This window comes from Oncorhynchus clarkii, chromosome 23, assembly GCF_045791955.1.
Source record: "Oncorhynchus clarkii lewisi isolate Uvic-CL-2024 chromosome 23, UVic_Ocla_1.0, whole genome shotgun sequence".
NCBI lineage: Eukaryota > Metazoa > Chordata > Actinopteri > Salmoniformes > Salmonidae > Oncorhynchus > Oncorhynchus clarkii.
Window position 1 is genome coordinate 23,344,340 of NC_092169.1, and position 24,855 is coordinate 23,369,194.

Here is a 24,855-nt window from a genome sequence, read left to right on the forward strand (position 1 = left end):
GGCTCTCTCGCTCTCTCTCTCTCTCTCTCTCTCTCTCTCTTTCTGTGTTGTGAAGGAGGAAAAATGACCTTCTAGCGATGTCATACTCCCATCGTGACACAGAGCCTATTGTTACTTGTCATGTTTACACGCAGACTCAAATGACATAATCTCATTTCGAGATCTCTTGTTCCGCCCTGATCAAAGACTTGCTACAGGTGGACAGTTTTGCCTCAGGTGCCCTTTAACCACCACATGCACTCAGCCCGGTGCTCACTCAACCCTCAACCCATCCACTCAACCCTCAACCCATCCACTTAACCCTCAACCCATCCACTCAACCCTCAACCCATCCACTCAACCCTCAACCCATCCAGTCAACCCTCAACCCATCCACTCAACCCTCAACCCATCCAGTCAACCCTCAACCTATCCTCAACTGATTGACACAACCTGAACCTATTCACGCAACCTCAACCAATTCACTCAACCTCAACCCATCCACTCAACCCTCAACCATCCACTCAACTCATTCACTCAACCCATCCACTCTACCTCAATCCATCCACTCAACCCTCAACCCATCTACTCAACCCATTCACTCAACCCTCAACCCATCCACTCAACCCTCAAGCCATCCACTCAACCCTCAACTATCCACTCAACCCATTCACTCAACCTCAACCCATCCACTCAACCACAACCCATCCACTCAACCCTCAACCCATCCACTCAACCCTCAACCATCCACTCAGCCCTCACCATCCACTCAACCTGAACCCATCCACTCAACCTAAACACATTCATCAACCCTCAACCCATTCACTCAACCTCAACCCATCCACTCAGCCCTCAACCATCCACTCAACCTAAACCCATCTACTCAACCTCAACCCATTTACTCAATTCTCAACCATTCACTCAACCCTCAACCCATTCACTCAACCCTCAACCCCATCCACTCAACCCTCATCCCATCCACTCAACCCTCAACCCATCCACTCAACCCTCAACCCCATCCACTCAACCCTCAACCCATCCCCTCAACCTCAACCCATTCACTAAACCTGAACCCATCCACTCAACCATCAACCCCATCCAGTCAACCCTCAACCCATTCCTCTCAACCTCAACCATCCACTCAACCTCAACCCATTCACTCAACCCTCAACCCATTCACTCAACCTCAACCCATCCACTCAGCCCTCAACCATCCACTCAGCCCTCAACCATCCACTCAGCCATCAACCATCCACTCAACCTAAACCCATTCATCAACCCTCAACCCATTCAATCAACCTCAACCCATCCACTCAGCCCTCAACCATCCACTCAACCTAAACCCATCTACTCAACCTCAACCCATTCACTCAACCCTCAACCCATTCACTCAGCCCTCAACCCATTCACTCAACCCTCAACCCATTCACTCAACCCATCCACTCAACCCTCAACCCATCCACTCAACCTAAACCATCCACTCAACCTCAACTCATCCACACAATCCTCAACCATCCACTCAGTCCTCAACCATCCACTCAACCCTCAACACATTCACTCAACCCTCAACCATCCACTCAACCCTCAACCATCCACTCAACCTAAACCCATCCACTCAACCTCAACCCATTCACTCAACCCTCAACACATTCATTCAACCTCAAACCATCAACTCAACCCATCCACTCAACCATCAACCCATCTACTCAACGCTCAACACATCCACTCAAACCTCAACCCATTCACTCAACCATCCACTCAACCCTCAACAAATCCAATCAACCCTCAACCCATCCACTCAACCTAAACCCATCCACTCAACCTCAACCCATTCACTCAACCCTCAACACATTCACTCAACCTCAACCCATCAACTCAACCCATCCACTCAACTCTCAACCCATCCACTCAAACCTCAACCCATCCACTCCACCCTGAACCATCCACTCAACCTAAATCCACCCACTCAACCTCAACCCATCCACTCAACCCTCAACCCATCCACTCAAACCTTAACCCATCCACTCAACCCTCAACCCATCCACTCAACCATCCACTCAGCCCTCAACCATCCACTCATCCCTCAACCATCCACTCAACCTAAAGCCATTCACTCAACCCTCAACCCATTCATTCAACCTCAACCATCCACTCAGCCCTCAACCATCCACTCAACCTAAATCCATTCACTTAACCCTCAACCCATTCATTCAACCTCAACCCATCCACTCAACCCTCAACCATCCACTCAGCCTAAACCCATCCACTCAACCTCAACCCATTCACTCAACCTCAACCATTCACTCAACCTCAACCATCCACTCAACCTCAATCCATTCACTCAACCCTCAACCCATTCACTTAACCCTCAACCCATTCACTCAACCCTCAACCCATTCACTCAACCTCAACCCATTCATTCAACCTAAACCCATCCACTCAACCTCAACCTCAACCATCCACTCAACCCTCAACCCATTCACTCAACCCTCAACCCATTCACTCAGCCCTCAACCCATTCACTCAACCCTCAAATCCATTCACTCAACCCATCCACTCAACCCTCAACCCATCCACTCAACCTAAAGCCATTCACTCAACCCTCAACCCATTCATTCAACCTCAACCCATCCACTCAACCCTCAACCATCCACTCAACCTAAATCCATTCACTCAACCCTCAACCCATTCATTCAACCTCAACCCATCCACTCAGCCCTCAACCATCCACTCAACCCTCAACCATCCACTCAACCTAAACCCATCCACTCAACCTCAACCCATCCACTCAACCCTCAACCCATCCACTCAACCCTCAACCCATCCACTCAACCATCCACTCAGCCCTCAACCATCCACTCAGCCCTCAACCATCCACTCAGCCCTCAACCATCCACTCAACCTAAAGCCATTCACTCAACCCTCAACCCATTCATTCAACCTCAACCCATCCACTCAACCCTCAACCATCCACTCAGCCCTCAACCATCCACTCAACCTAAATCCATTCACTCAACCCTCAACCCATTCATTCAACCTCAACCCATCCACTCAACCCTCAACCATCCACTCAGCCTAAACCCATCCACTCAACCTCAATCCATTCACTCAACCCTCAACTCAACCCTCAACCCATCCACTCAACCCTCAACCCACCCACTCAACCATCCACTCAGCCCTCAACCATCCACTCAGCCCTCAACCATCCACTCAACCTAAAGCCATCCACTCAACCTAAACCATCCACTCAACCTCAACTCATCCACACAATCCTCAACCATCCACTCAACCCTCAACACATTCACTCAACCTCAAACCATCAACTCAACCCTCAACCCATCCACTCAACCCTCAACCATCCACTCAGCCCTCAACCATCCACTCAACCCTCAACCATCCACTCAACCTAAACCCATCCACTCAACCTCAACCCATTCACTCAACCCTCAACACATTCATTCAACCTCAAACCATCAACTCAACCCATCCACTCAACCATCAACCCATCTACTCAACGCTCAACACATCCACTCAACCCTCAACCCATTCACTCAACCATCCACTCAACCCTCAACACATCCACTCAACCTTCAACACATCCACTCAACCCTCAACCCATCCACTCAACCGAAACCCATTCACTCAACCCTCAACACATTCACTCAACCTCAACCCATCAACTCAACCCATCCACTCAACCCTCAACCATCCACTCAACCCTCAACCATCCACTCCACCCTGAACCCATCCACTCAAACCTTAACCCATCCACTCAACCCTCAACCCATCCACTCAACCATCCACTCAGCCCTCAACCAACCACTCAGCCCTCAACCATCCACTCAACCTAAATCCATTCACTCAACCCTCAACCCATTCATTCAACCTCAACCCATCCACTCAACCCTCAACCATCCACTCAGCCTAAACCCATCCACTCAATCTCAACCCATTCACTCAACCTCAACCACCCACTCAACCTCAATCCATTCACTCAAACCTCAACCCATCCACTCAACCCATTCACTCAACCCTCAACCCATTCACTCAACCCTCAACCCATCCACTCAACCTAAAGCCATCCACTCAACCTAAACCATCCACTCAACCTCAACTCATCCACACAATCCTCAACCATCCACTCAGTCCTCAACCATCCACTCAACCCTAAACACATTCACTCAACCTCAACCCATCAACTCAACCCTCAATCCATCCACTCAACCCTCAACCATCCACTCAGCCCTCAACCATCCACTCAGCCCTCAACCATCCACTCAACCCTCAACCATCCACTCAACCTAAACCCATCCACTCAACCTCAACCCATTCACTCAACCCTCAACACATTCATTCAACCTCAAACCATCAACTCAACCCATCAACTCAACCATCAACCCATCTACTCAACGCTCAACACATCCACTCAACCCTCAACCCATTCACTCAACCATCCACTCAACCCTCAACACATCCACTCAACCCTCAACCCATCCACTCAACCTAAACCCATTCACTCAACCCTCAACACATTCACTCAACCTCAACCCATCAACTCAACCCAACCACTCAACCCTCAACCATCCACTCAACCTAAACCCATCCACTCAACCTCAACCCATTCACTCAACCCTCAACACATTCATTCAACCTCAAACCATCAACTCAACCCATCAACTCAACCATCAACCCATCTACTCAACGCTCAACACATCCACTCAACCCTCAACCCATTCACTCAACCATCCACTCAACCCTCAACACATCCACTCAACCCTCAACACATCCACTCAACCCTCAACCCATCCACTCAACCTAAACCCATTCACTCAACCCTCAACACATTCACTCAACCTCAACCCATCAACTCAACCCAACCACTCAACCCTCAACCCATCCACTCAACCTAAACCCATCCACTCAACCTCAACCCATCCACTCAACCCTCAACCCATCCACTCAACCATCCACTCAGCCCTCAACCATCCACTCAGCCCTCAACCATCCACTCAACCTAAAGCCATTCACTCAACCCTCAACCCATTCATTCAACCTCAACCCATCCACTCAACCCTCAACCATCCACTCAGCCCTCAACCATCCACTCAACCTAAATCCATTCACTCAATCCTCAACCCATTCATTCAACCTCAACCCATCCACTCAACCCTCAACCATCCACTCAGCCTAAACCCATCCACTCAACCTCAACCATCCACTCAACCTCAATCCATTCACTCAACCCTCAACCCATCCACTCAACCCATTCACTCAACCCTCAACCCATCCACTCCACCCTCAACACATTCACTCAACCTCAACCCATCAACTCAACCCTCAACCCATCCACTCAACCCTCAACCATCCACTCAGCCCTCAACCATCCACTCAACCCTCAACCATCCACTCAACCTAAACCCATCCACTCAACCTCAACCCATTCACTCAACCCTCAACACATTCATTCAACCTCAAACCATCAACTCAACCCATCCACTCAACCATCAACCCATCTACTCAACGCTCAACACATCCACTCAACCCTCAACCCATTCACTCAACCATCCACTCAACCCTCAACAAATCCACTCAACCCTCAACCCATCCACTCAAACTAAACCCATCCACTCAACCTCAACCCATTCACTCAACCTCAACCCATCAACTCAACCAATCCACTCAACCCTCAACCCATCCACTCAACCCTCAACCCATCCACTCCACCCTGAACCATCCACTCAACCTAAACCCACCCACTCAACCTCAACCCATCCACTCAACCCTCAACCCATCCACTCAAACCTTAACCCATCCACTCAACCCTCAACCCATCCACTCAACCATCCACTCAGCCCTCAACCATCCACTCATCCCTCAACCATCCACTCAACCTAAAGCCATTCACTCAACCCTCAACCCATTCATTCAACCTCAATCCATCCACTCAAACCTCAACCATCCACTCAGCCCTCAACCATCCACTCAACCTAAATCCATTCACTTAACCCTCAACCCATTCATTCAACCTCAACCCATCCACTCAACCCTCAACCATCCACTCAGCCTAAACCCATTCACTCAACCTCAAACATTCACTCAACCTCAACCATCCACTCAACCTCAATCCATTCACTCAACCCTCAACCCATCCACTCAACCCATTCACTCAACCCTCAACCCATTCAATCAACCCTCAACCCATTCACTCAACCTCAACCCATTCATTCAACCTAAACCCATCCACTCAACCTCAACCTCAACCATCCACTCAACCCTCAACCCATTCACTCAACCCTCAACCCATTCACTCAGCCCTCAACCCATTCACTCAACCCTCAACCCATCCACTCAACCTAAACCATCCACTCAACCTCAACTCATCCACACAATCCTCAACCATCCACTCAGTCCTCAACCATCCACTCAACCCTCAACACATTCACTCAACCCTCAACCCATCAACTCAACCCTCAACCCATCCACTCAACCCTCAACCATCCACTCAGCCCTCAACCATCCACTCAACCCTCAACCATCCACTCAACCTAAACCCATCCACTCAACCTCAACCCATTCACTCAACCCTCAACACATTCATTCAACCTCAAACCATCAACTCAACCCATCCACTCAACCATCAACCCATCTACTCAACGCTCAACACATCCACTCAAACCTCAACCCATTCACTCAATCATCCACTCAACCCTCAACAAATCCACTCAACCCTCAACCCATCCACTCAACCTAAACCCATCCACTCAACCTCAACCCATTCACTCAACCCTCAACACATTCACTCAACCTCAACCCATCAACTCAACCCATCCACTCAACCCTCAACCCATCCACTCCACCCTGAACCATCCACTCAACCTAAACCCACCCACTCAACCTCAACCCATCCACTCAACCCTCAACCCATCCACTCAAACCTTAACCCATCCACTCAACCCTCAACCCATCCACTCAACCATCCACTCAGCCCTCAACCATCCACTCATCCCTCAACCATCCACTCAACCTAAAGCCATTCACTCAACCCTCAACCCATTCATTCAACCCTCAACCATCCACTCAGCCCTCAACCATCCACTCAACCTAAATCCATTCACTTAACCCTCAACCCATTCATTCAACCTCAACCCATCCACTCAACCCTCAACCATCCACTCAGCCTAAACCCATCCACTCAACCTCAACCCATTCACTCAACCTCAACCATTCACTCAACCTCAACCATCCACTCAACCTCAATCCATTCACTCAACCCTCAACCCATTCACTTAACCCTCAACCCATTCACTCAACCCTCAACCCATTCACTCAACCTCAACCCATTCATTCAACCTAAACCCATCCACTCAACCTCAACCTCAACCATCAACTCAACCCTCAACCCATTCACTCAACCCTCAACCCATTCACTCAGCCCTCAACCCATTCACTCAACCCTCAACCCATTCACTCAACCCATCCACTCAACCCTCAACCCATCCACTCAACCTAAAGCCATTCACTCAACCCTCAACCCATTCATTCAACCTCAACCCATCCACTCAACCCTCAACCATCCACTCAACCTAAATCCATTCACTCAACCCTCAACCCATTCATTCAACCTCAACCCATCCACTCAACCCTCAACCATCCACTCAGCCTAAACCCATCCACTCAACCTCAACCCATTCACTCAACCTCAACCATTCACTCAACCTCAACCATCCACTCAACCTCAATCCATTCACTCAACCCTCAACCCATCCACTCAACCCATTCACTCAACCCTCAACCCATTCACTCAACCCTCAACCCATTCACTCAACCTCAACCCATTCATTCAACCTAAACCCATCCACTCAACCTCAACCTCAACCATCCACTCAACCCTCAACCCATTCACTCAACCCTCAACCCATTCACTCAGCCCTCAACCCATTCACTCAACCCTCAACCCATTCACTCAACCCATCCACTCAACCCTCAACCCATCCACTCAACCCTCAACCCATCCTCTCAGTCCTCAACCATCCACTCAACCTCAACCCATTCACTCAACCCTCAACCCATTCACTCAACCTAAACCCATTCACTCAACCTAAACCCATCCACTCAGCCCTCAACCATCCACTCAGCCCTCAACCATCCACTCAGCCATCAACCATCCACTCAACCTAAACCCATTCATCAACCCTCAACCCATTCACTCAACCTCAACCATCCACTCAGCCCTCAACCATCCACTCAACCTAAACCCATCTACTCAACCTCAACCCATTCACTCAATCCTCAACCCATTCACTCAATCCTCAACCCATTCACTCAACCCTCAACCCATTCACTCAACCCATCCACTCAACCCTCAACCCCCATCCACTCAACCCTCATCCCATCCACTCAACCCTCAACCCATCCACTCAACCTCAACCCATTCACTAAACCTGAACCCATCCACTCAACCTCAACCATCCACTCAACCCTCAACCCATTCACTCAACCCTCAACCCATTCACTCAACCCTCAACCATTCACTCAGCCTTCAACCCATCCACTCAACCCTCAACCCATCCACTAAACCTCAACCCATTCACTCAACCCTCAACCCATTCACTCAACCTCAACCCATTCACTCAACTCTCAACCCATTCACTCAACCCTCAACCCATTCACTCAACCCATTCACTCAACCCTCAACCCATCCACTCGACTCTCAACCCATTCACTCAACCCTCAACCCATTCACTCAACCCTCAACCCATTCACTCAACCCTCAACCCATCCACTCACCCTCAACCCATCCACTCAATCCTCAACCCATCCACTCATCCTCAACCCATCCACTCAATCCTCAACCCATTCACTCAACCCTCAATCCATCCACTCAATCTCAACCCATCCACTCAACCCTCCATAGAAGAGGATGAGAATAATTAACTGACAAAATGAGGCTTGAATTATAATTCTTCCTCTTTGTCAGACAATGTCTATTTAAGACTTGTGTATTATTAACTACATTAGCATAGGATTTATCACTGTGTCACTCAACTGCTCAAACACCTCAAGCCTGGTATGTTTCTGGTATTGTAGCTCTATTCAATCAAAACCTATATGCAGATGTTCTCAGACTTGAGTCATAATATACTGTTTTTGACATTGTTATTGTTTATATAGTAAGTATTTAGTATATGATCAATCCATAGCTCCCTTCCCTAAAATCCTAGTGTGTTGACAACCTGACGTTGGTTTTACTAACTATCTTCAGCTCCAACATTACCACCATCATCATCAGGGACCGGGCTGTGCCCATATTGTGGTTCCTCCTCGTCCCTCCTCACCCTTCACTTAGCTGCTGCTGCATGTCTGTTACTGTGTTCTGTTTGGCTGGAACCTCCAGCCTTGACATGTCTGTTCCCCTGCTCCGCTCCCACCCGCTCTCTCGCTCTCTGAAAGGATCTGTTGTCATCTCCATATCCCAGCCATTATCTAGCCGACGTTTCCTCTGCCTCCCAATGAAAGATAGAGAGTGTCTGAAAGCGTAGAATATAGATCTGTGATGTTACAGGAATGGCAGCTCTGGCAGATGGGGCGTATCTCCTTTCGTTCTATTTATATTTCCGTCCTTATTTTTTATCAGCTTTGAAGGTTATTACATGGAAGGATAGATATCATCGCCATTAAATCTATACTGAGTAAACAAGTCGTCTTCTTTTCAAGATGTTTGCTGATATGTGCTGTTTTACTAATTTTAGATTTGCATAATTACTTTTGTAGGTGGATATTAACTAGTTGTTATGCTCTGGCAGTTTATGTTCTCTATTATACAGTACAGACATCTTGTGGTTTGTGACGTATTCACTAAGATGTGTTCAGTTTGTATAGTAATCTTGATTTTTGTTCTCAAATCATGTCATGTAGATATACGTTTGTTTGTGTATTTTTATGTTCATTTTTATGTAAACATTGTTCTATAAAGTAAAGTGTGTGTTATAAGGTTTGGTGTACAGTCAACTGACACAAGTCATGATGCCATACATAAGGTACATCTGTTAGTTATCATATATTATTGTTTGTGTGTGTTTCCTCAGGTATTTTGTTCTGCACAAGCTACCCACCCTAAAGTTCCTAGACACGAGGAAGGTTTGTAAGATTGAACAGCAGGAGGCTGAGGCGCGGGGAGCCTTCATGAAGGTGGTTAAACCCAAGTTATCAGACACGGTGGTGAGTACACCCTTTATGATCTAATAGCGCTGGTTTCCCAGACACAGATTAAGCCTAGCCCTAGACAATTTTTGTACATTTTTTTACCTTTATTTAACTAGGCAAGTCAGTTAAGAACATATTCTTATTTACAATGACGGCCTACCCCAGCCAAACCCGGACGGCGCTGGGCCAATTGTGCGCCGCCCTATGGGACTCCCAATCACCGGATGTGATGCAGCCTGGATTCGAACCAGTGACTGCAGTGACGCACTGAGATGCAGTGCCTTAGACCGCTGCACCACTCGGGAGCAAAGAAGCCCTTCCAATGGAGAATCTCAATTGAACATTACATACAGTATAAAGTCTCTTCAAATATGTAACTAATTGAGGTTTTACATTCTTGAAAGAAGTTACTGGACCTTCGGGAGTTAGGCAAGCAGAGAAGGGCTTTCCAGTCCAGGGAAACTAGAGTACAGTAAATTAATTTAAATAAACATTCTGTCATCCAGAATTATGTACTTCACTGCCCAGTTCATGGAATCTATAGGGACATTTATATATATATATATATATATATATAAAAGTTTTATATTGCAAATAGAGTGTGGCTTCCATCAATGTAATTGTCTGCATCATTTCCAATCCCCCATATTTCTTTTTTGAAACTAACCCTACCACCCCTCCCCTTATTGGAGTCAACTAATGGACAACAACACGTAGGCTTCTACTTCCATATATACATTTTATGGGACACGGTATATTTTACAATAGTTATCTTTTGTTTGTTTTTAGTCCCATCTTTCAGCTACCCTCAACCCCTCCCATCTCAGAAGACCGTCCAGTCTTTCTTCTTCTGCCTTTCACAGGGTCCTCCTCATTAGCAGTGTGAGATCAGATGATATATCTCTGATATATTGAATTATCTAAAAGTTCCCTTACTCGCGTTGGGGTCAATCATTTGTCTAACCCCTCTAACCATATTAAGGCCATGGTTAAGTGATGTGGATGAGCAGTAAGAAACTGACATATTCTCATCCCTCACCCCCTGTCTATCCTCCCCTCCTGTCCCCCTTTCTTCATCCGTGTCTGAGTGTCAGTCTCCCATTGCAGGGGTCCTGGTACGACGGCCCTTTGAACAGGAGCCCTCTCCCTCCCTCCGAGGGGACTCTCTCTTTAATGAGTGTGTGTGTGCTTCTGAGGGCATCCTTGTGTGTGCAAGCATGCCTGCGTGCGTATGTATGTATGTGTGTGTGTTTATGACCACGGTCTGACCTCATTCCGTATGCATGAGCCCAGATCAAAGTGGACGGGGAGGCTGTCCGGTCGCGGTAGCAACGAGGAGCGTGACAGCGCTGGCCATCGGAGCGACAGCTCACGTACACGCCAGTCATAATCGCTTAATTATCCCCCGACCATGCACTTATTCCTCCCTCGCTCGTTAGAGCCACGCAGACTAATTAGAGTTTGGGATTTCATAGATGTAACCCTTCTCATGCCTCACCCCTCTCCCCCCTCCTCCTCTTCTTTCGAAGGGGTGGAAATGAACAGCTTTGCTAAGATTCGATTTCATGTAATTGTAAGGCCATGAAATATTTACTGGTTGGATCAGCGAGGCCTCATCGTCCCAGGGTCCCCAGAGCCTTACAGACATAAAGGAGTCTGGGAGGTAAGAACAAAGCCAACCAATGACAAGGCATGATGCGTGTCGAGCAGACGCAGGGTTTAAAAGTGCACAGAGAAAACAAAATATTTATCGTTTGCGACAATCAGCCAAAATATTGTAGCGTTTTAGTGTCAGTCCACACAACTCTTTGTTCTTGATTTATCGTGCAAGTGGCAGAGCAAGAAAAGAAAACATTGAAATAATTTAACCCCATTCTGGCATGTTTGCTAGATGTAGAAAAGTGGAATGAAACACTGCTCATCCACTTGATATGAAAAGAAGCCGAGCACTTTAACAATGCTTGTTGGCAGGCAAAAGTCACTTTGGAGGGTTATATTTACATAGCCCTGCCAATGTAGCAGCAACACTTGCCTTTGTTATCATAGAGTTAGATATGGCTGAAGATTATCTCGCTAATTCTAGTTGATTTATATGTGTTTGTGTCAGAGTATATAGCAGAAGATGCTATGTATATTATCAGATGGAAATGTCTCATTATGTTTGTCTTCACTTACCCTTTACTGAAGTAGATTAACGTTCCTTTCTCTGTTTCTACAGTACAGTACTGTATTCACTCTGCTCCACCGTAACAGCCTTTGACTCAATATACTGTCTAACCGTTACACAGCCTCCACAGTACTATGACTTTGCTCATAACTGTTTGTGAGGTATCTACGTAGGGCTTATGTAGACTTGTGAATGCTCTATAAAGCCTGTATAAGTTGTTTGTTTAATGTGGAACAGAGAGAGTGATGAGAGTGAGAGATGGGGTAGTGTGGTTCCAAATGTCCCATCCTGTGCTTGGGTCCGTAACGGTTCGTTTTGAGTCCGATGAGGCATGATGCGGCAGCCATAACCGGCGCGGCGGGGCATGTGTACACCCCGCCATCTAATTGGCTCCATCATCAGAGCCATTGTGTTTCTGACCAATCGTGCAGGTCACCAATTAACGAGTGGCGCAGACAAACGAGGCAGTAGGGAGGGAGAGATGATGATGGTGTAATTAGACATTTGTGTTTGCTTTTATGTCTCGTACAGTGGGGCGTCCCTTCATAACACTGGAGCCTGGTGTCTGGAGTTACTGTAGCACAGTTAAACTGGACACTAATTAGTACTCTCTCCAGTCTCACTAATTTCTCTCTCTCTCTCTCTCTCTCTCTCTCTCTCTCTCTCTCTCTCTCTCTCTCTCTCTCTCTCTCTCTCTCTCTCTCTCTCTCTCTCTCTCTCTCTCTCTCTCTCTCTCTCTCTCTCTCTCTCTCTCTCTCTCTCTCTCTCTCTCTGTCTCATTATTTACCTCTCCCACTCTCTTTGTATTAGAGTTATGAAGATGCTGTATATATTGATGAATAACCCGTGTTTAGGTTGTAATCAAAGTTAAAGACGCTTTCAGAACAGCTGCATTACACACTTTGAAGATGAATGTTAAACTCGGCGTGAAAACCTTAGTCTACACTAAAATGAAGGACACACACTCATTGACCCTGCTTCTAGTTAACAGTAAGTGAATTATTATGATGAACACATACTGTGCATGCTTATCTAAGCCCTTCTCATATGACTGTGTAAATCAGAAAAAGAACAGGTTGCTCTCTAGTTGTTCATACTCCTAGCGTGATGTATCGGAACAGCTAATGGGCGTGCTAAGGAGGAGGCAGCTCTGAACTTTGGAGACCTCCTGGGCTGCATCTCAAATGGTACCCTGTTCCCTATTTGGGGCACTACTTTTGAACAGGCCCCATAGTGCTCTACGTAGAGAATAGGATGCCATTTGGGACAGAGACTTAGTTTGAGTCACATCAGAATGGAGTGTGACCACGGTTTAAACTGCGTTTCAATCATGCCGTTATGGCATGGCACCATGGGCTGCCACATGGTTCTGATAACAAAGCAATGAGCTTTAATACATTATGAATACCGTCACTTCTCCAACATTCTGAACGTTTTGCAAGTCTTCTAAATCATAAACAGTTGGATGTCTGCTCAAAGCACTCATACGCACGTAAAAAAAACTGCTCTTATCTGATGTAGGATAAGTACTCTATTTTACAGTATTTGTTATAAGATTGTCTCTGCTCTGTGTTGAGTAATGTCAATATCAAACCTATATTGGTATCATACAATATACTTTATTAGTGTGGTCTACAGACAATGCCCATCAAGATTGTGAAGACTTTTTTAAATGATGGAAAAACTGGATTTAAGTCATATCAACAATCAGTGTTGACAGATTAAGGGAAAGAAAAATGACCAACTGTAGAAGTGTACATTTACAGTGTGAACAAAGACCCTTTTGCAGCTCATTGAATTGATCATGTCTTTTCACGCACCACTGGGCCCTAGAAATGCATAACACTCTGTGTCTCAGTGTGTGTTGTTTTATGTGGCGCTACTGTACAGTCTGTGTCGTACACTAGTTAGGTACGTTGTCTTCCTCAACCATAGTTACGAAGACCACGTTATTGGGTCTCTGTCTTATTGGATTTCCTGAGTGGAGAAGGCGAGCAATGGGACAAACCGAGAGACAGAGACAGAAATAGAGGGAGAGACATACCTAAATTATTGACAACAATTCAAATGCTGAGTTATATTGTATGCAAAACAAATGGGGGAATTATATTATTTTATACCAATACAGTTTAACAAGTTATATGTTTTTTTATTTTAAAAGGTGGTACGTTTTCAATACATTTTTAATACCTCACCTTACGAGGACAATGGCACTGAGCCTTTTTCTAAAATGATTTATGAGTTGGAGAACACATTGGGAGGGATCTTAGACAAATCCTCAGTACAGAATCTTTCCAGATCTTTGATATCCTTCGTCTGCGATTGTGGACTGCTTATGGATTTTAAGTCCAGAGACTGAGATGTCCGTTGCTAAATGTTGATTTTGTGGCTAATTAACCATTTATTTTGATGTGCTTGGGATTATTATTTTGCTGGAAGATCCACTTGAGGACAAGTTTCAGCCTAATGGTAGAGGAAACCAGGTTTTTGGCTAAAATGTCCTTGTACTGGGTAAAGTTCATGATGCTATTGTCCTCGTACACTCGTACGCATATACGGGTTGAAAACGGCTGATTTGGGCACTGATAAACACCTATATTGGAACACAGTGGCTGTACAGTAACATGGTATACATGACGTCAGAGCTCTTGCTCTGCGCTTCACAGCTCTGTATGGGTTTTGACTGACAGCCGCTCTGAACTTGAGCACATCGCACGACATGAAGTCTTCCCCCACCCCTCCCGCTAATTGGGCACATTTATTTATTGTCTGAGTGAGATAAATGCTGTAAATGAAGAGGACTCTATGTATTTTGAAAGATGAGACGTTGAGGATTCTAATAAATACCGCTTTGATGTCATAAAAGCAAGCCAAACACCCTTGAGTCCAAAAGTGCACTTCTCCTTTCCGTATCATAAAACTCACGTCATATACAGTGTCAACATTTATGATCACTATGTTTGATGTACAGTTACAAGATGACATGGCATCATACCCTGGTGTCACGACTTCTGCCGAAGTCGTTGCCTCTCCTTGTTCGGGCGGTGCTCGGCGGTCGACGTCACCGGTCTTCTAGCCATCATCGATCCATTTTTCATTTTCAATTGGTTTTGTCTTGTCTTCCTACACACCTGGTTTCAAACCCATTCATTACCTGTTGTGTATTTAACCCTCTGTTTCCCCTCATGTCTTTGTCAGAGATTGTTTATTGTCAGTGTTGTGGTTGTTGTATAGGTGCGCGACTGGTCTTCGTACCCATGTTTGTTTCTATTCTATTCTTATTAGTGTTATGGAGCATGTTAAGTGGACATTCATTAAAAGACTCCATTTTACAGTCCGTTTGACTCTGCGCCTGACTTCCCTGCCACCTATACACACGACTCTGACATCTGGGTTGTTCTGAGCAGAATTAGCCTATTTTTGTCTATTGTTAAGACAATTTGCCGCGGCACACACACCTGAATGCACTCATGTCTCTTTTCTATGTGCACAATAATTCCGATGTGTTTCTCTGCGTTGCATTGTGAAAGCCCAACACTGTAAAATTGTGTTTTCATAACTTAGCTAGTCATGTTGGCATAAGAACAAGCTTTCAAATGAAGCCCACCTGATGCACATTGCGATTTATAATGGACTGTTTTTGGATTGAGTAACAACAGGGGACAGGTTCAACAACAGGGTTGTGTTCCAACCAAACAACTGCGAGTGTGCGAGACAACAGTTAGTCCTCTCTCTCAAACCCTTGTATTTTATGTTGCACCTACCCCAAATTTTCCAATAATATTCTTATCACGTTACTGAATGTATCCAGAGTATTTTCAGATTTCGTTATCAACAAATGCACCGAAAAGTACACTAAATATCAAGTCTGCATAAAATCAACTGTGTAATGTTTGGATTCAGTCTCGTGTCAGTTGAACTGTTGTGTCCTCACCTTTTGCGCTAGTAATTTTCCCATAATCTCCAAAGGATTCCCTTTCAATTGCTAACATGGTTATGCATTTTCATATTACTTCTGTAAAAACATGCACATTTAGTCATTCATATAGGCCAATTCCCACAAGTGTAAAAGGTTAACAAGGGCCCCAGTGACAGTGTGATGACAATGCCACAAAATCAACACGTTATGACACAGTCATAACCTTGTCATAAGTCATAACAGCTGACATAAACTGTCATAACATTGTCATAACACTGTCATGACATATATATTTAGACGTGTTATGACATATATTGCAATATTTTTTGGTCTGGTTATGACACCTACATGAGTGTCAAAGACCACAAATCCTACCACACCGGCAGACCATTCCATTCTACCTGTATATAACATTTCCTCAAATTTGCCATTTTATTACCATTGTAATTGTACACACATTGATGTCAAACATGTACCTAGCCCAATGCTCTGTCGCTGATGACTAGGATAAATGCAGGAGCAGGACAAAACACTCTCTTTGGGACTTATGACATGTGATAATGTATGTCATAGGCCTATCTGGTTTATATTATTACCCTTACAACAACAACAACAAAACATTGTTCTGTGATGATATAAATGTCCATATTTTGAAATCAAAGTTTGTGTACACAACGTTATTATTGGGATCCTCCATAGTTTTGCTATAATATACATGTATACTTAGTGCAACCACTAGGGGGAGACATTCAAACTGTTAGCTGCAGGCGTGCTCCTCCATACGTTGGGATTCAGTCTCCGGACTTGAATCCCATCGAAAACCTCTGGTTTGAATTGAAGAGGGCAGTCCAAAAGCGCAGATAAAGGATATCAAGGATCTGGAAGGATTCTGTATGAAGGAATGGTCTAGTATCCCTCCCAATGTGTTCTCCAACTCATAAAACATTTTAGAAAAGCAACTATGTCGTTATCCTTGCAAGGTGTAGTTATTGAAAGGTATTTAAATACCATTTATATACCATTTTGAGATTAAACAAAATCTCTTTCTCTGAGCAATTGTAAAACAAATAAAAAATAATAATTGCCATACAATATATCTCCGTATTTGAATTATTTATTTTTTACAGTAAGTTTTGCTCATGTTTATCAAGGGTGTCAATAATATCGGAACCCACTGTAGACTGAGAGGAAGAGAGACCAATAGAAACAAAGAGAGGGGTATGTGAAGGAAAGAGGGGGATGGCCAAATACCTGAAGTAAACATGTCAATTGAGTAAAGGCCATTGAAGTGTTTTTCTGAGACATCGACAGACACACAGAGAAGAGAAGAAGCAGAGGCAGAGAGTGGAAAAGCCTTGAGCTGTATTTTGGGTGTGTTGGAATGTCATAATGTGATAATTCTCTTTGAGGACTCGGAGGTCATGGAATGCGATGGCGCTAAACCACATAGAGCCATTTGGACTGCTCTGGGCTGTTCTCGGAAAATACACGTGGTTTCTACCGTGGCTTCACTCAATAACCTCCCTCAGCCTCCCTCCTGCTGACTCACCATCACGAAGCCTGTTGTTAAAACCTTGGGTTAAACTGACCATGTCTATCAAAACACTCTGACAACATGTTCTCTATTTCTGCTATCCCGAGCACCACTCAGAGAAGCCATGTCGGATTTGACTGGTATTATGATATTTCACTCCCCGTCCCGCATGCTAAAGTACATTTCACAGTGAATGAAGTAAGTGCTCAGTCCGCTGCCACTAAACACAGCTTGGTAGCGACGTCAGGGGGTATAGCGGTTCCGTGGATGTCACATAGATTTTGCTCGGAGGGAGAGTTTGACTTGATTTCAGAGCCCGGGGCATGAGTTTTTCTCCCCACATCTTCCTGTGTGTAATGCAAAGCGTTAATGTGAAGCAGACAGAGTCGCGAGGCGGTTCGAGCCCATTCGAGCCAGCTCTCGTCTCCCATGAGCCCTTGCTCTCAGGGTGACTGCTCTTCTGTGGAATCGACAGTGACAGAGCCAGGAAAGTCCTCAAGTGGATCTTTTCAGTTCTGTTTTTCCCTCCGCTGATGTTAACCTGCTTTACTCTGCAGCGGTTCACTTCAAGTTTGCACAGAGGAAAGAAGTCAAAATATGTAAAATAGACCACATGATTTGAGAGCCATGATTGTGTATTGTAGGCCTACACATGATGGATGCTTGTGTGATTTTTTTGCATTAGGAATCTTCTGGAAGGCAATAGAAGGATATCAGTTATTATCTTGCTTTCTTCTTTTCTTCTTTTTAAATGTCTCTAGTGTGGCCTGTAAAGTTTGCCGCTACATTCTTCTCTGCACTAGAGAGTTATGAGTTCCCTTTCAAACATAACAAACAGCATGCGATATTGCTCTGTGCATGCGCCTTCAGTCGCTTTGCTGAATCATTGTATTGGATACATACGTGTCCTCTCAGGATATGCTTCTCAACAGGACAAGACAATACAACAGACTGCTGTGAAAACAAGTTTATTATACCGTTTTCTCTCAGCCTAGTGATTTATATATTTCCAGCTTCATATTTCAATGACATTATTACTTCATGTCAGACATTGTCTTTGGTCTGCTACAGTATAGGTTAAGTCAGTACAGTAAGGTGGAGTATGGGTTTTTTACCCATTGTCTTTGGTCTGCTACAGTATAGGTTAAGTCAGTACAGTAAGGTGGAGTATGGGTTTTTTACCCATTGTCTTTGGTCTGCTACAGTATAGGTTAAGTCAGTACAGTAAGGTGGAGTATGGGTTTTTTACCCTCTGTTGGCCTCACACCAACTTGTGCTAACACTCAAATACTGGATGTTTTATTTTCCATTCTTTTCCATTGGCTATCGATTGATTGAAGTACATTATCCTTTCATCACTGAGCCATTTTTTGTTGATATTTATGTTACGCTGTTATTCATTTTGTAGTGATAGCTATTAAGAGTAATAGCATTTTGTGATGGATACTGTGCAGGCTGTAAAACTTCTACATGGAAAAAAGACAAGACAGAAAAAGTTGACAGCAAAATAAGAAACAGATGTGTAAGTGACATACCAGACAATAGTGCTGGAAGTACAGTATGACTGTCATTCTCATTGCTGTGTTTGTGCATTCTGATGGACTCTAGACAACTCAATTCACTGAAAACAACAAAGAAATAATAGAGATGAATCTCTTTTAATTGTTAGCGTGACAGGCCAGTTCACAACATGACCATTCCAGCTTGTTAAGTCTATAATCATCTTGTTATTGAGGTTTTTGTTTCAAGTGTTTAGGCAACAGGAAACAGCACTACATTCTGACTCTCTCCACTTTCTCTCTCTCTCTTTCTCTCTCTGTCTCTTTCCCTGCACACTTCAGTTAGCACCAGAAACATATGAAAGTACTGTCTTCCACATGTCAGGGACAGCATGGGCCACGCGGGCCTTCTCTGTCAGGGAGTGAGAGGATTTCTGCTTCTGTTTCCAGAGTAGTGAGGTGTCTGTCGGTTCTTACAGTCTTTGGATCTGCACTGAAGTGTTGGCTCAGTATGGGCCCGTTCACTCTGTGTTTGGACCGATCAGCTCAGAAAACGGAGAGAAAAGAGGCATCCCACTGTATGTTATGCATTCTAAACGATTTGGCAGCTGTAACTTGTGAGGTCGCAGAGAGGGCAACGGTCCACGCAAACAACTGTAATCAGAGGGAATGACTCAGAGCGTCCTTATAAATCACATCACAGGCCCCTCATATCATAAACACACTGTAAAACTTTAAAGCACCTTTAATTGTAAGTAATAGCGGCAGGATTGATTTACCAACCCGTTCAAAGCGCAGAGACACGGGGTGCGTGACCTAAGTGTCACGTCACTCTAATAGGAGTAGTGATAGATGGATTATTCATTTGGTGGAAAACGTATAAAAACCAACAGATGTTTTTAAGGACTCTATTACTGTTTCTGAGTAGAACTAATTTTATATGAACTGATTTTCCTCTCTGGGTTTTGGTATAAAGAACATGGGTGGGAAGCCATCATTTGTTGTCTCGATGTCTCATGCAATTAGTATGAGGCCCGACTGAAAGCAGTCCAAGGCTAACCGTTTTTATAAACTATGACAAGTAATAATAATGCTTGAATAAGCTCTGCTACTTTTTATTCACTTAGTAAAATCCATGTATTTGAAGACTTCTTTACCATTATGATATTATTAAGCTTTCGGTTTTAGCATCAGAAAGGTACATAATGTTCCAGAAATGCACCAGATATTGTATAATAACAAGCTAATGAGAATGTTAACATTTCGAAGTTGATCCCTTCTCATTTTATCTCACGTTCCCACAAAACGCTCCAAGCCCTACTTTTTGCAGAAACAGTTATTCTAGATAGATTGGTGTTATTTGACCATTTTAAAGTAAAGTTCAAACTACCAAAGTGGATACAATATATTTAAAAATCATTGACGATAACACAAAGTGTTACAATGTATTTCCATTGTGGTCCTCTTTTAACCTACACTGAACTAGCCTGTATTCTAGTATTTCCTTCTTATATCCACAACCATTGAGTTAGCTAAAGACTGGCTAACAGACTGTCAATGTCAACTAATCTAATGCTTAACTGTAGCTTCATTCAATGACATGATTTATTAAATGATGTTTTTAGTCAGTACAGAGTACAAGTGTTTTTCTGTGTTAGAATCACAGCTGCACTCTCTGTGTTAGTCTCTGGTGTTTGTGTATTTGTGTGTGCGTGCGTGTGTGTGTATGTATGCGTGTGTAAGTCCTTGGTGATGAGGATCCGTTGCCAGCCTAATGAGAGACAGCTGGTTGGGTTCTGAAGGACTCTGTCTGTAGCTAATGCTGTTGTTTCCCTGGACCGTGCCGAGGTTGGATCACTGTCTGACAGCGATGGCTCCGTTATCTATCTATCTTCTTTAGTTGATAGGGGAATTAGTGTTTAGTCAACATTTCAGTTTCCACATCGATATAAAAAGTACCAACGTCAGCTAATGTTAATTGAGGAGGTAGCTCCTTCATTTCCTCTATAGTCTTTAGGTCTAGTTAGCGTCGTTAGCGTAATCCTGCCTAAGATTGTATCAGATAATGCCAATGGTGCCTCTGTGAGTTCTAAGTATGTCTTAACGCACTAATGCTTATAATGTTGATACTTTATATCTTTTCATCTGATTAGGATGGGAGGATCTGTGTGGGTTTGTGGTTTATAAATTATTCTTTTGATGATTATCTTTGGTGTAGTAAACAGAATGTGAGTTTTGGATCCTAAAACTCATTTAACATAAGTGATGATAGACATACTGTCCTTGTATTGACTTAACTTTAGGGTTCAGTCATCATTTGTGTTTTTTAACTAAACCCATTTACTTTGTCGTGAGTCACTCAGAGGTCAGTGCGGTGCTATGGGAAACTCTCTGCTCTCAACAGCAGTTGTTGACTTTCAGGAGCGAGGGAAGGGGAGAAGGAGGCCGAGAGGGCAGGAGGGAGGGGAGGATGCCAAATCGAAAGTCCCCTGCATTGAAGTTTGTGCTTATACAGGCCCTCTTTGTGGTTTATAAAGCTTGTCAGGCGCGGCAAGAAAAAGTATATTGTTTCCAACCACTTGGATTCCTTTCCCCTTTCCTGACATCTGCCACTCTGTAAAGATGATAAATTCCTGCCTCATTAAGCGTGGGTGTGGGATTACAGGCTGACAACACATTAATCACTGCTGTGTGGCAGCCAGGCAGCCAGGCAGGCAGCAGCCAACGGTGCACCACTCAGGCACCAGATAGCTACCGGCATTGTTAACCAAACTTTTCTTATGTGCCACTCTATAGCCTCTGACAGCGCCTAATCAATCACCTTGATTGGCAGCACTGATAGATTACACTATTTATACTGGGTGTAATGAAAGATAGCGTTTCCACCTACTTGTCGAAACGATGATAGCCCCGGCCGCTCCGCCCCAGCCTTTTGTTTGTCACTGATCCTCAGCCTGAATGGGAACACTGAGCCTGAATGGGAACACTGAGCCTGAATGGGAACACTGAGCCTGAATGGGAACACTGAGCCTGATTGGGAACACTGAGCCTGATTGGGAACACTGAGCCTGAATGGGAACACTCAGCCTGAATGGGAACACTGAGCCTGAATGGGAACACTGAGCCTGAATGGGAACACTGAGCCTCAGCCTGAATGGGAACACTGAGCCTCAGTCTGAATGGGAACACTGAGCCTCAGCCTGAATGGGAACACTCAGCCTGAATGGGAACACTCAGCCTGAATGGGAACACTCAGCCTGAATGGGAACACTGAGCCTGAATGGGAACACTGAGCCTCAGCCTGAATGGGAACACTGAGCCTCAGCCTGAATGGGAACACTGAGCCTCAGCCTGAATGGGAACACTGAGCCTCAGCCTGAATGGGAACACTGAGCCTCAGCCTGAATGGGAACACTGAGCCTCAGCCTGAATGGGAACACTCAGCCTGAATGGGAACACTGAGCCTCAGCCTGAATGGGAACACTGAGCCTCAGCCTGAATGGGAACACTGAGCCTCAGCCTGAATGGGAACACTGAGCCTCAGCCTGAATGGGAACACTGAGCCTCAGCCTGAATGGGAACATTGAGCCTCAGCCTGAATGGGAACACTGAGCCTCAGCCTGAATGGGAACACTCAGCCTGAATGGGAACACTCAGCCTGAATGGGAACACTGAGCCTCAGCCTGAATGGGAACACTGAGCCTCAGCCTGAATGGGAACACTGAGCCACAGCCTGAATGGGAACACTGAGCCTCAGCCTGAATGGGAACACTGAGCCTCAGCCTGAATGGGAACACTGAGCCTCAGCCTGAATGGGAACACTCAGCCTGAATGGGAACACTGAGCCTCAGCCTGAATGGGAACACTGAGCCTCAGCCTGAATGGGAACACTGAGCCTCAGCCTGAATGGGAACACTGAGCCTCAGCCTGAATGGGAACACTGAGCCTCAGCCTGAATGGGAACACTGAGCCTCAGCCTGAATGGGAACACTGAGCCTGAATGGGAACACTGAGCCTCAGCCTGAATGGGAACACTGAGCCTCAGCCTGAATGGGAACACTGAGCCTCAGCCTGAATGGGAACACTCAGCCTGAATGGGAACACTCAGCCTGAATGGGAACACTGAGCCTCAGCCTGAATGGGAACACTGAGCCTCAGCCTGAATGGGAACACTGAGCCTGAATGGGAACACTGAGCCTCAGCCTGAATGGGAACACTGAGCCTCAGCCTGAATGGGAACACTGAGCCTGAATGGGAACACTGAGCCTCAGCCTGAATGGGAACACTGAGCCTCAGCCTGAATGGGAACACTCAGCCTGAATGGGAACACTGAGCCTCAGCCTGAATGGGAACACTGAGCCTCAGCCTGAATGGGAACACTGAGCCTGAATGGGAACACTGAGCCTCAGCCTGAATGGGAACACTGAGCCTCAGCCTGAATGGGAACACTGAGCCACAGCCTGAATGGGAACACTGAGCCTCAGCCTGAATGGGAACACTGAGCCTCAGCCTGAATGGGAACACTGAGCCTCAGCCTGAATGGGAACACTCAGCCTGAATGGGAACACTGAGCCTCAGCCTGAATGGGAACACTGAGCCTCAGCCTGAATGGGAACACTGAGCCTCAGCCTGAATGGGAACACTGAGCCTCAGCCTGAATGGGAACACTGAGCCTGAATGGGAACACTGAGCCTCAGCCTGAATGGGAACACTGAGCCTGAATGGGAACACTGAGCCTCAGCCTGAATGGGAACACTGAGCCTCAGCCTGAATGGGAACACTCAGCCTGAATGGGAACACTGAGCCTCAGCCTGAATGGGAACACTCAGCCTGAATGGGAACACTGAGCCTCAGCCTGAATGGGAACACTCAGCCTGAATGGGAACACTGAGCCTCAGCCTGAATGGGAACACTGAGCCTCAGCCTGAATGGGAACACTGAGCCTGAATGGGAACACTGAGCCTCAGCCTGAATGGGAACACTGAGCCTCAGCCTGAATGGGAACACTGAGCCTCAGCCTGAATGGGAACACTGAGCCTCAGCCTGAATGGGAACACTGAGCCTCAGCCTGAATGGGAACACTGAGCCTCAGCCTGAATGGGAACACTGAGCCTGAATGGGAACACTGAGCCTCAGCCTGAATGGGAACACTGAGCCTCAGCCTGAATGGGAACACTGAGCCTCAGCCTGAATGGGAACACTCAGCCTGAATGGGAACACTCAGCCTGAATGGGAACACTGAGCCTCAGCCTGAATGGGAACACTGAGCCTCAGCCTGAATGGGAACACTGAGCCTGAATGGGAACACTGAGCCTCAGCCTGAATGGGAACACTGAGCCTCAGCCTGAATGGGAACACTGAGCCTGAATGGGAACACTGAGCCTCAGCCTGAATGGGAACACTGAGCCTCAGCCTGAATGGGAACACTCAGCCTGAATGGGAACACTGAGCCTCAGCCTGAATGGGAACACTGAGCCTCAGCCTGAATGGGAACACTGAGCCTGAATGGGAACACTGAGCCTCAGCCTGAATGGGAACACTGAGCCTCAGCCTG

General features: G+C 45.6%; 1 protein-coding gene across 1 annotated transcript in view; it reads left to right on the forward strand.

Moving 5' to 3' along the window:
• The window catches only part of LOC139381462 (leucine-rich melanocyte differentiation-associated protein-like), a 381,245-nt gene that overhangs the window by 261,704 nt on the left and 94,686 nt on the right, over positions 1-24,855 (forward strand). Inside the window, exon 5 of the mRNA XM_071125016.1 lies at positions 10,065-10,197. Within this exon, the coding sequence (XP_070981117.1) occupies positions 10,065-10,197 (133 nt within the window). The remainder of the gene's footprint in view (positions 1-10,064; positions 10,198-24,855) is intronic.